At 44.9% G+C, this 12,939-nt stretch overlaps 1 protein-coding gene across 4 annotated transcripts in view; it reads left to right on the top strand.

The window, feature by feature from the left end:
* The window catches only part of ephb1 (EPH receptor B1), a 200,350-nt gene that overhangs the window by 76,012 nt on the left and 111,399 nt on the right, over positions 1-12,939 (top strand). For all 4 annotated transcript variants that reach the window (XM_029254619.1, XM_029254617.1, XM_018726413.2 and 1 more), the window contains exon 3: positions 4,378-5,059. In XM_029254619.1, the coding sequence (XP_029110452.1) occupies positions 4,378-5,059 (682 nt within the window). The remainder of the gene's footprint in view (positions 1-4,377; positions 5,060-12,939) is intronic.

The raw sequence follows: 12,939 nt of genomic DNA, 5'->3' as shown, positions 1-12,939 counted from the left end.
CGACCGGGGGTGATTAAAGGTGAGAGAAGAACATGGAGCCCCCACACCCCCCCACACCCCCCAACCCCCACCCCACCCATCCCATCCCCTGCACTGGGTTCAGTCCACCTGCCGGTATTAATGGTCTCCCACTGTGAAAAGGGACAGGTCAGTCTAATTCAGATGAATTGTCGCCGTGGCTGCAAGGCGAGGAAGAGACTGCAAGATGTTCCAATAAATATACACCCCATTGTGTGTGTGTGTGTGTATGTGTGTGTGTCCAAAGGGAATTCATTTGCATTGAGGACTTCTGTAAACTCATTAATCACATCTGCAGCCTTGTACCTCTTGGGCCCATCTTCTTGAAAACCTCCAACTCCCTGTGCACCCCCACCACCCCACCTGGAGAAGCAGTTCCATTGGCCTTCCTTCCACCTACCAAGCTTGATGGAAACCACGAGCTTGAACAGCGGTGCACTGGGTTCTTGCAGGGTGCTATACGTGCTGGAGTAACCGTAGGAGAACATGTTGGAAAACATATTGATGGAAGTGACTGAGGACTTCTAGGAAGAGCTGCATTTGGAAGAACCAACATGTTTCTTGAACCTCAGGTTAAGGGTGTAGCACAGAATGCCTTTCAAAATATACTCTAATTCATACTAAAAATTTTTAAAGCCCTGATTTTTTTTTTTTTTTTATCTGCAACATATAATATTTATGCCATACATTACACCAATTGCAAATATGGACAACAGAATCAACCTGAAAGCATTCGAAAGGCTGAGAATCAGAAACCAGGATTCAATCAGCTGTTTTAACCTTTATTATGATACTTAATCCACAGGCATTTAGAAATATCAATATTTTCCAGTGGGTAAAGTGTAAATGAGGGGTGTCACACTGGTTCTGTACAGTGAGTCCAAAAGGATTTACAGCACCTGCTTCAGGCTGCTTTTTCTACATTGTATTTGTATAATGAGTCTGTAAGCATTATTCATATCTACTGTAAGTTATTTAGGCTGCATTTTCGCTGAATATTGTTCGTCCGTTAGGCTGTGCGTTCAGAGCCTCTGCACTACTGTTACTGAGAACTAAGCAATTTTGAAACAGTACAATAAAAATCAATAAAAAGAGTCACTATTACAGCAGGACATCTTTGCAGTTTATTTATGTTGCAACTTGCTTCCCAGCGTCAGACACCACTTTGCTCTCATATCACTGTTAACACACTGAACTATGCAGGGATGTGTAACGTCAACACAGTCCCCCCTGCTGGTTACAACACTAACACACATCCCTAACTCTTACGTTTACTCATTTAGTAGACACTTTTCTCCATAGCAACTTCCAATGAACTCTATGTGGTGTTATCAGCCCACACACCTTATTCACCACGGTGACTTATTACGATGGGTCACTCATCCATACAGCAGTGGAACACAGACACACACACACACACACACACACACACACACACACACACACACACACACACACAATGGGGGAACCTGAACAGCATGTCTTTGGAGTGTGGGAGGAAACCAGAGCACTCAGAGGAAACCCATGCAAACTCTACACAGAGTGAGTAGGAATCAAACCTATGTCCTCTCACACCACCCAGGCACTGTGAGAGAGCAGCACTACCTGCTGTGCCACCCTGCCGCCGTCAAGCCCTTAACTACAGATTTGAGAAGACCACAGTTAGCTTTCCGACAAAGTAAAACCTTTGGTTGCCTTTTACTGGCAGTTGATGAAATCACCGAAATAACTGATCAGCTCAGCTTGCAGTTTTCATTTGCACTGTTGATAAAGATTTGTTCATATTAATAAAAATATGCCTATAACGTAATGATGAAGATGTGCATCGAACTGTTGATGGGTTCTGGGACTGGAAATGTACTTTGCTCCTTTCCCAAACATTTTGTTCATTCCACCAAGCGGGACCCATTCACTGTACCATACAGCACTGTAGGGTACTACCCCACCCACTGTGGGAATATTTCCCACACGCTATTGGAAAATTCTGTCCCCACTGTACAACATGACCCTGCCCATTCTGCGACAGACCACCACACTAGCTTTCCGGTGTCTAACTTGAAGGAATCTCCTGTCTCATCATGCCTCATTCTTTCTTCCCCCGTGATGTCTATGGTCAACTCATCACTTCCATTTTTATGTTGGTCTTTAAGTGTTTGTGTGTGAGATTATGCCCTGTAGTGATCTGCCAAGGTTTCCTACTAAGAAACAAGCATCCCAGAATGCCTAGTTGGTATCAATCTTGGTCCTTCTCACTGGACTGTCCTCCTCTCTGAGTTCTTCGGCTTGAGGGCTTGCAATGAGACCCATAGCCCAAGAATCTAGGCCACGATCTCACGGTTCCCCATCTCACATCACATCTACAAATAAGGATGCTAACAACTTGGGTTGAGAATACTAGTTGTTTCTGGCGCTGCGATTTCCTCCTCCTACGAGAGTTCTCATCTTCAACGATATTTGACAGATCTGCAGGAAATTCCACTTATTAGTTTGGTAGGACATTAATGTAAATGTGGCATTTGAAAGGTCCCCATTAGGGCTGAGCGAGGCTGACATTAGCAGGGCGAATTGGGAAGGCTCCGCATTATTTAAGACGTACCGGGTTCATAACTGGCTCAAATGGGAGCGAGTCCATATTCCTTTAAATGCAGACTCCATTAGTGTGCCAACGTGTTGGCAGATAGTTGCGTTCCCCCCACCCCCCAAATTCTAATTCAGTTTCACATAATCCTGGATCCGAAATGCACCGAATTTCATAATGTGCCGACTCGCTGCTTACTCATGTCTGGCTGGGATTCTTTTTCAGGTGAACGAAAGAAACGAGCGTCTAAACGGACCGGCGCCTGGGTGAAGCATATGCAAATGTGAGAAAGAGCGGCTGATGCGTGGAGGGAAATATTCAAATGCGTGCTGTACGTTCACGATATCTACAAGCAGCCCATTAGTAATCAGGGAAATGATCCACGTGCAGTAAAACAAACAACAATTATGAGTAAAAGAGGGAGGCGGGTTCACCCGTTCTGCAGTCACCTGCCGCACGGTGTCACTGTCAGGAGTGCCGACCCTGGATGTTAACGCCTCTATGAGTTTATCAATGCATTTTACACCTCTAAGAGGCATGAGACAAGAGTAACCTTTTGGGAGGGGGGCTTTGTTTAAGGGGCGCCTTGGAATCCAAATGGAAGCACAACAGATGATACCTGAAAAAGTTTGGATGCAAAAAATAGTAGAAATCACATTGTACTGTATCAGGGAATCCAATGAAGTAATAGAACTCGGCACAAACGCACAGCGAGTAGCGCTGCTGTCTCACAGCACCTGGGTGGTGCGAGAGGATGTGGGTTTGATCCCTGTTCAGTCTATGTGGAGTTTGCATGTTCTCCCCGTGTCTGTGCGAGTTTCCTCCAGGTGCTCTGGTTTCCTCCCACAGTCCAAATACGTGCTGTTCAGGTTCACCCATAGTGTATGTGTGAGAGAGAGTGTGTTCCAGTGATGTATGGATGAGTGAGCCACTGTAAGTAGTGTATCTAGCAGAGTAAGTCACCGTGGTGAATAAGGTGTGTGGGCTCATAACACTACATAGAGTTAATTGGAAGTCGCTTTGGAGAAAAGAGCCTGCTAAATGAATGTGATGTAAAACCAGTGGAAGACGAGGGGGGTCAAAAGCTGCCATCCTGTTTCATATGTTCTCGCTGTGCTATCACTGAAGCTGGTTTAGGGACAGGGATGAACGCAACAACCATTTAAGTCATTAAATCTCAAGATGATGCTCCGTTTTTCACAGTTATATATGTTTGCATTTATTCATGTGGCACATGCTGTTTTCCAAAGTGATGTGCAATTCAAGGAATAAAGCAATACATTCTGTAAAAGATGGAACGCTTGAAATGCAGAAGCAGGATTATCAAAGCGATGCTTGATTGTCTGATACCACCATGTTGCTGGTTCACATCATTCAAGAAGCTGCCTGTAAAAGTAACATTCAAAGATCAAATAACCATAATCATATGCATAGCAGATGGTGCTGGACTCATTTATGTAGCTGTTAAGAGATCAGGAGAGAAAGGACTTTGGAAGAGAAGGGTTTGAGACCCATCTTGAATGGGAGGGATTCAGCAGCTCTGAGGCATGGAGGGCATTTGTTGAACCACGCAAGGACTGCAACTCAGAACAGATGAGAATGGACTTATAGAGCTATATTTTGGAACGCTTATGAGTGGTGTATGGATGTTATACTTAGCTGTAGACTTTTTAATTAAATTTGTGATAAATTCTTGGTATTTAATGCTTCTGCTTAAAAAAATGTACGTATTCCGTAATAATATGTCGCGTTTTGCGTCTTCCCTTTTCTTTGTCTCACAGTGGGAGGAGGTGAGCGGGTACGATGAGAACCTCAACACCATCCGGACCTACCAGGTGTGCAACGTCTTCGAACCCAGTCAGAACAACTGGCTGCTGACCACCTTCATTGAGCGCCGTGGAGCCCAGCGCGTCTATGCTGAGATGCGCTTCACCGTACGCGACTGCAGCAGCATCCCCAACGTGCCCGGCTCCTGCAAGGAGACCTTCAACCTGTATTACTACGAGACGGATGCCGTCATTGCCACTAAGGGCTCCGCCTTCTGGATGGAGGCACCCTACTTGAAAGTGGACACCATTGCGGCCGACGAGAGCTTCTCGCAGGTCGACTTCGGAGGTCGCCTGATGAAGGTGAACACGGAGGTGCGCAGCTTCGGGCCGCTGTCTCGCTCCGGGTTCTACCTGGCCTTCCAGGACTACGGTGCTTGTATGTCGCTACTCTCCGTCCGTGTTTTCTTCAAGCGCTGTCCCAGCGTGGTGCAGAACTTTGCCATCTTCCCTGAAACCATGACGGGTGCCGAGAGCACCTCGCTAGTTATCGCCCGTGGCGTCTGCATTCCCAACTCCGAGGAGGTGGACGTGCCCATCAAGCTGTACTGCAATGGTGATGGCGAATGGATGGTGCCTATCGGCAGCTGCACCTGCAAGGCTGGGTATGAACCTGACAACGGGAACGTATGCCGAGGTAAGGGAGTGTTTTTTTTTTTTAATTCCACATCCATGAGTTGACTTCCTCTTTACTCGGTATCTGCATTGGTTGAGTTATTGAGCTTCCCTTTTGTCCAAAGTTGGCTTCAGTTGAGTCTCATCTTGGTTTTCACGTTTCTAATTCGCTCTTTGTTTAGTCCTTCAGCTTCTTCTTTATTGGATATTTCAGCGGCTTCGGATGTGTGACTTCCTGTCTGTTAAATTTCTGAATTGGTTTCGCTGTACGGCTTCTTCGTTCGGCGTCTTTGCCTGCTGTTTCATTTGGCTTCACCTTTACGACTTCCGGTTTGTTGTGTCTCTGAATCCTGTAGCTCCATCACTTTCCCTTCTTTCAGTGTCGCAATCAGTTTAATCCTTTACCCTCCTGTTTGTCTGGTCTTTGTATCGGTTTCGTCTTTGAATTACCGGGGTGTTTCATAGTCTCATCGATTTAGTCGTTTGTCCCAGGTTCGCAAAAGTTTGGTCATTTGACCTCCTTTTTGTTTGGTGTCAATATCGGTTCAGAATGACAACTTCCTGCTTATTTAATATCAAAAGGCTTCAGTCGTACAGCTTCCTATTATTAGAATTGTTCAATCCCAGAACTCGTTGAGTCCATCAGCTTCCCGTTACTCTGATACTTCAGTGGCTTTAGTTGTACAGCTTCCCATTTGTTGAATATCTAAATTGGTTGAGTTGTAAGAACTCGCTTTATTCAATACCGTCATCGATTTAGTCCTCCAACTCCGTGTTTCGTAAATGTTTGTATATCTCTAATAATAATAATAATAATAATAATAATAATAATAATAAAAATAATTACTAGTAAGATGATCCGGAATTGTCAATATTCGGATAAAGTTTTATGCAGCTACTCGTATGATGAACATTGGTTCATATGGTGGAAACAAACTAACTGCACTTAAGAATCACATGTCTGTATCTAAGTGTCTTTTCCTGCTAATGTAATGAACACATTGTATTTCCTATGAGATGTATGTTGCTTTGGAGAAAAGCGTCTGATCAGTGAATACATTCACATGTATTGTGTTTGTATTTCGGTGCCTTTTTTGTTTGACTATCTAAACCGATTTCGATGTATGACTCCTTTTTGTTCATTCCCAGGACTGGTTTAATCCATCTACTTGCCGCTTCCCTGATATTTAAATTGGTTTGGCGTTTGCACTCTATATTTGAATCGGTTTCGTCGTCCAACTTCTCGACGTTCTGTTATTTGCATTGGTTTTGCTGGTTCCCTTCCTTTGTGTTTGTTATTCAAATCAGTTTCGATAACTTCCTGCTCGTTCGATATCAAATGGGTTTAGTTGTACAATTTGCTAATTGTTCACCATCTGAGTTGTTTTATCCTTTGACTTTCCCATGTTTTAAATGGTTTAGGTTGAGAACTTGCTGTTGGTTCAGTACCCCACGTGGTTTAGCCCTCCAACTTGCTGCTCGTCTGATATTTGATTCAGTTCGGCTTAACAATATTGTGTTCAAAATTGAAACTGGTCCCATTTGCTCAGTGTCAATCTGGGAATGACACGACCACCTTTAGGCTGACAACTTGTTCCACAGCCACATGTTCTCATCTGTAGATGGTTTGGTCCACTTTCAATAGCTTCCTCGTCTTCTGTCATCCATATCCCTCAGACTCGTGTTTGCACGGCGGTTTCCCTTGAAATTTCGACGAGTTTCTAGCGCACCCAAAGGAATCCAGTGGGAATGTTTGTGTTCTCGGCCTTATTTTAGTCCTATACATTGTGCAAAAAACAATTTTTTTTTGTTCGTTTGTGTGTCTCTGGCTCTGACGCTCTTCCCGCTCGGTTATTTTTGCCAGTTAAAAGGTCACCATCATGCATTTTAGGCTTGCAGAGATTTTTTATTCTAATATAATTGGAATGATGCGATTAACTCGAGCGCGCCCTGACAAATCGCTCGGAGCATAAACACCTGTGTTCCTAAAGCTCCGTTTTCTGAAAAGTGCGGGTAAAACGGCCGCTGCTGTTTGTTCCGAGCGCTTCCATTTATAATCCAACCCTAATCCATCGATCGCAGCCGCTAAGATCTCCATCCAGCGCTGCAGATGTTTACACTCTAGTTTAGGGATTAGTTTAATAGAGGCCAGGGAGATAGCATTCGGAAAGTAAACAAGTTTGGAACAAACGCGGGCGGCTTTGCACAATCATAATTCTCCAGGAAAGAGGTCTTGTCTGTAGACACCATTACTTCTGAGAACAGCACGCTCTGTAAGGAGGGATTCGAACCCCGGTCCTCATGGGTCCTAGAGCATACTGGGAATCATTACACCTCCACTCTTCATTACTCAGCCACATCTGGGCTTGTGGTATCTGACATAGTTTACATTCAATTTACTTTTATTTATTCAGGAGACACTTTTCCCTGAAGCAACTTCCAATGAACTCTACATGGCGTTATCAGCCCACACACCTTATTCACCGTGGTCACTTACACTGCTAGATACACTACTTAAAAAATGAGTCACTCATCCATACATCAGTGGAACACACACTTTCTGTCACTCAGACACTATGGGTGAACCTGAACAGCATGTCTTTGGAGTGTGGGAGGAAACCAGAGCACCCAAGGGAACCCCACGCAGGCACAGGGAGAACATGCAAACTCCACAGAGACTGAGCGGGGATCGAGCCACGTCCTCTCGCACCACCCAGACAGCAGCGCTACTTATTGCGCCGCCCCGTTCTGTTAGTTCTGGTCACATTAAACTGAATGCACTCAGTTGACTGTTTGTTTTTCCTTTCTTTCTTTTTTTTTTGGGTTCCATTAAATCAAACTTCATTTCAGAGAGCAGTGACATTGAAGAAAACATCTCTCCTTTTTTATTTTTTTCAGACAGAATAGATTTTTTTTCTGAAAGAGACCAGAATAAATTAGTGTTTTATTTTGTTTAGGTTTATCAATGTCTGATTACTCATTTGCTGAATTAACCGGAATAATTAACATTATTATTCATTTTAATGAGCAAAAGAGAGGATGGAAAAAAAAAAATTCAAAACATCTTTGTGTGTATTTCCACTGTTCGGATGGGCTAGTTAATCCTCGAGCTGGGATTCAATCAGAAACCCAATCAAGGCGGGGTGATTAAGAGCTCAACTGGTACAAAGACCATATTTCCCAGGAGCCCCTGAGGAACAGGACTGCCCAGCCCATCAAGAGCATCAAGAGGCTGCGGTGATCCCATCTCAGCCGACGTGCCTGCAGTTTACATCCTTATTTCATACTGGCGGTTTTCTGGTGGTAACAGCCACAGTGGATGGAATATAATAAATATGTGTAAGTGCTTTCTGGAGAGCTCTGTGAGAACCTGACAAAAACCAGCAGTCAGTCATTTGCAAGCAGCCATTGCTGCAATTCCAGAGCTCATTTTACTCTTTTTTACCACCTTCACACAGTCAATAAGGGGGCAATTAGGGGGGCAGCAGCTGGTGTAGTGGATAGAGCTGCCGCCATGTGCTCAAAGGACCCAGGCTGGAATCCCATCTCGCGCCGCAGCACCCTCAGTGAAATGGCTTACCCTGAACTGGTACAGTAAAAATTACCCAGCTGTGTAAATTAGTCAGTAATATTAAGTCGCTTTGGAGAAAAGTGTCAGTAAAATGAAGAAATAATAATAGCAATGAATAATGTTCCTCTTTTCCCTCAGTGTTCATTTCACCAGCGTGTTCTGCATCCGAACAGGTTCCACACCAACATGCTTCCGTCCAGCGGGAGGTTTCGGTTGTTCGGATCTTCTCGTAATTGCATGGAGCCGAACAATATATTTGAACAAATATCCCGAGTCAAAGCGTCCTTCTGGGATTAAACGCATCAGAGGAAAACTCACTGGGGAGTTTTTTTTTTTTTTTTTTTTTTTTATTTAAATTCCACAGTTGCAGACACATTTTCCAGATGATTCCCCGCTTCGGTCTCAACGCTGCTCTATCTACTGCACCCGACACCACCGTTCTTAGAATACGTGAACAAGATAAACGTGGAAAGAGGAATCCACCCACAGTGCGTTTTATTTCTTTTCATTCCTTTACCTTTTGGAAGGAAAGGTGATGCACGCATGCGTTTCATAAGGCCAGATATAAATCAATAATTCATGGCGCGCACATAAATTTGTTTGCGATTAGGCCCCGCTCTTCAACACATGGAGGGAACGACTCGCGCGCCGCCTCCATCCACAATCTGCATCTCCGACCGTCCCCTGGGACCCGTTGTGGGGCTATTTACAACCACGCTGTTATTACCTCATCTGAGCTTCTCCCGGATATTTCTGTCGCAATACGTTGGCCCGGGAAGTGCTGTGTCCTAGTTCTGCGGAGAAAAGGCCACCCCCCCCATGTTTGCGTGTTGTCACATCTCTCTGCCTCACACCTAGGAGGGCGGGCCGTTCAAGAGGACTGCTTTGGTTTTCGCCAAAGGTGCTCAAGCAGCCGGGCATCGCCGCAGCAGCAGGTGGCGTAGTTATGAGACCTGTTGCTTGCGCTCCAAATGCCTAGGTTTGAATCCCACCCCCTGGTGCCGTGTGGTTGATCAGTGTATTAAACAGCCTGTGGTAGAGTGGTTAACACTGTTGCTAGTCAACCCAAAGGTTGCAGGTTTAAATCCCACCTCCAACTATGGTACCGGTGAAAAGGGTACCTATCCTGAATTGCTCCAGTAGAATTGCCCAGCTGATAAAAGGGATAAATAATTGTAAATGGCTTAAGAAACATCAGTTACCCATGTACTGATCTAAACTCCTCCAATGAAAATATGCAGCAGTTCAAATAAGTGAAAAACTGCAAGTCATCTTGGAGAAAAGCATCAGCCAAATAAGCAGAGTCATCCCATTATTCCCTCTCCTTATATCTGGTTTCTCACTTTCTCCGTTCATGATCATTAATTGTGCTTTTCAGTAATGGGTCTCATTTTTCCTGGTCTGCAGCATTGTGTGCGAGAATATGTGAGACGCAATGCATTGTGGGAACTATGTACCCACGCTCTCAGTTGCAGTATGACACTCCGCGGTTACGCATTTGTGTTTGCACCATTGTGCTTTAATTTTCTAAATATTTATTTTTTTAAAATCTGATTTTCTTCCATTGTCTCCCTGAGGGAGGTCCATGTACCCAGTCATGTTCATTTCATTTCATGAGTGCTAAGCTCTACGGAAGGAGGGGGGTTACTGGGACGCCAGTCTGTTGCAAGGTAGCCACACACTCGCAGGTGCTCACCCTTTCACACACTAAGAGCAGTTTTGCGCCACCAGTTGACCTGAACTGCTTTTCTTTGGACTGTGGGAGGAAACCAGAGCACTTGAGGAAACTCACGCAGACACGGGGAGGACATGCAAACTCCACGCAGACTGAGCCGGGACCGAACCCGCTTTCTCCCACACCACCCCGGTGCTGTGAGGTGGCAGCACTACCCGCTGCACCACACTGTGCCGCCCACATTATGAAATCATTTTGCAAAATTCGTTTAATCTGTGCATGACGTTAGTATCAACTGTTACTCTTTTTGACAGTGTGTTACACAACTCTTTCATTATGATATCAGGCACCATTTAGGGTCATTTTGGGATGAAGTTTAGATCGACTTGGAACAAATGGAAATTGTTCCCTGTAAGAGACAATGAAATATATGTGATATGACATGTGCACATTGAAACGTTGAAGAGAACCGAACCGCAGTGCTTGTTTGCAGAAATGGTTTCCTGCATGCAGATTTGATTTCAGTTTCATATTCTCTGTTCATGGCACACACTCGTGTTTGACCATGTGATTTGAGTCTTCCAAAAGATCTATGTGTGTGCGCGTGTGTTGCAGAGGAGGCAGATGGGTGCTTTCCTCATGTACCAGATCTGCCTCCAGAGCAGACTGCCTCACACCATATGGTCGTCCCGCCGCTGGGGGAAGGGAGCCGGCACGCACCAGCCGCCACTCGACTCGCGCCGCACGCCTCCCTGCCTGTAGGGGCCCCGGGAGGCCGCCGGAGAGCCCGTGTACCTGGCGACGCTGCTCCCCGAAGCACGTGATCGCGCACCTTGGAACAAATCCCTCGTGGCCGGTGCACTCCCAAAGGACTATAAAGGCAGAAGCGAGAGGAAAGCAGCAGAACATAAGAGTGGTTTGTTACTGCATGGTAAGGTAACATTTCAGTGATATTATATGATATCAGACACTTTTCTCTGAATCAACCAACAGCATCAAGCTACTTACATATTTAGCAGACTCTTTTTTTCTAAAGCAGAATCCAACAAACTCTGTAGTGTAATGAGCCCACACACCTTAATCACCACGGTGACTTACACTGCTGGATACACTACTTACAATGGGTCACTCATTCATACATCAGCAGAACACACTCTCTCTCTGTCACTCTCACACTATGGGGGAACCTGAGCAGCATGTCTTTGGACTATGGGAAGAAACCATATCACCCCAAGGAAGCCCATGCAGACACAGGGAGAACATGCAAACTCCACACAGACTGAGCAGGGATCAAACCCACATCCTCTCGCACCACCCAGACGCTGTGACACAACAGTGCTACTCGCTGTGCCATATACTTATATTTACTTCCTTATTTCTGGAGTGGGGAAATTTTAGTGACACAAATTAGGGTAAGTACCTTTCTCAAGAGTACTACAGCTGAAGGTGGGATTCGAACCTCTAAGTCCAAATTCAGCTGTTGTGACCCTTACAGAACAGTTGTTCCACATGTTCCCCTGTACGTCGACCACGTACGTTTGCCACGTTAAACAAGTGAGAGCAACATCGAAGTAAAAATATGTGACAAGTAGTGCAGTTTAAAGAAAACAGATCAAACACTATAGAAATAGTATGATTATTGATGAGTATGATTCTTTACACGGGTGTCTGTGAGCAGGTCTCAGTCCTGCTGGGCATAGAAGTGGGATTGGCACCAGGACTACATATAAACATACAAACATTACACAAACATATATATTATATTATAACATATAAACTGGTGTGACTGGCGACACTTTAATAAATACACAATTTTCGGATATTTGCTACTGTGTAGGACATTTTGTAGTGGACAAGATATGGAGTAGTGGTTATGCTCAAAGGACCCAGGTTTGAATCCGAACTCCTACTGAGACAACCGGTAGCGCAGGGATTAGTTTCGATCCCCACCTCCGGCTGTAGTTCCTTTGAACAAGGTACTTACCCTAAATTGCTGCAGCGAAGTCCCCCAGCTGTACAAATGGGTAAATAATTGTAACCTTAACATTATAAGTCACTTTGGCAAAAAGCATCAGCTAAATGAATAAATGTACTGTAGATAAGTATTATTGCTGAAAGGATACAGTAAAAATTATCCATCTTTCTGCATGTGGGGTAGCTGGTAGTTCAATGGTTGGAACTACTGCTTCAGCATCCTGAAAGGTTGTCAGTTTGAATCCTATATCCAGCCGTTGCTGTTCCTGAGTGTGGCGTTTACTCTATCTTGTTCCAGTAAAATTTCCCAGCTGGGTAAATCAGTGTGAGTATTGAATTGGAGGGAACGGTCAGCTGAACATGTTGACTGAGTCATTGTAAGTAACGTTTGAAGTGGCTTTGGAGAAACACATCAGGTAAAGGTAACGATGTTTTGCGCACACACGCACGCACGCACACACACACACACACACACACACACACACACACACACACACACACACACACACACACACACACACCATAGCTCGAGGCTGTGGCAAGCCTTTCCTGGCCTCCTTTCATGACTTCCCTCATGTTTTCGCCCTCTGGCACTTGACAAGGCTGTGCTAAACGGAGATAAGATCGATCGCGGGGCCCTCCATGGGGATCGATAGGTATCCCGACTGCTCCTGGATGGGCC

Source organism: Scleropages formosus, chromosome 9 (assembly GCF_900964775.1).
Source record: "Scleropages formosus chromosome 9, fSclFor1.1, whole genome shotgun sequence".
NCBI classification, from domain to species: domain Eukaryota; kingdom Metazoa; phylum Chordata; class Actinopteri; order Osteoglossiformes; family Osteoglossidae; genus Scleropages; species Scleropages formosus.
This window is presented reverse-complemented; position numbering and strand designations above follow the sequence as displayed.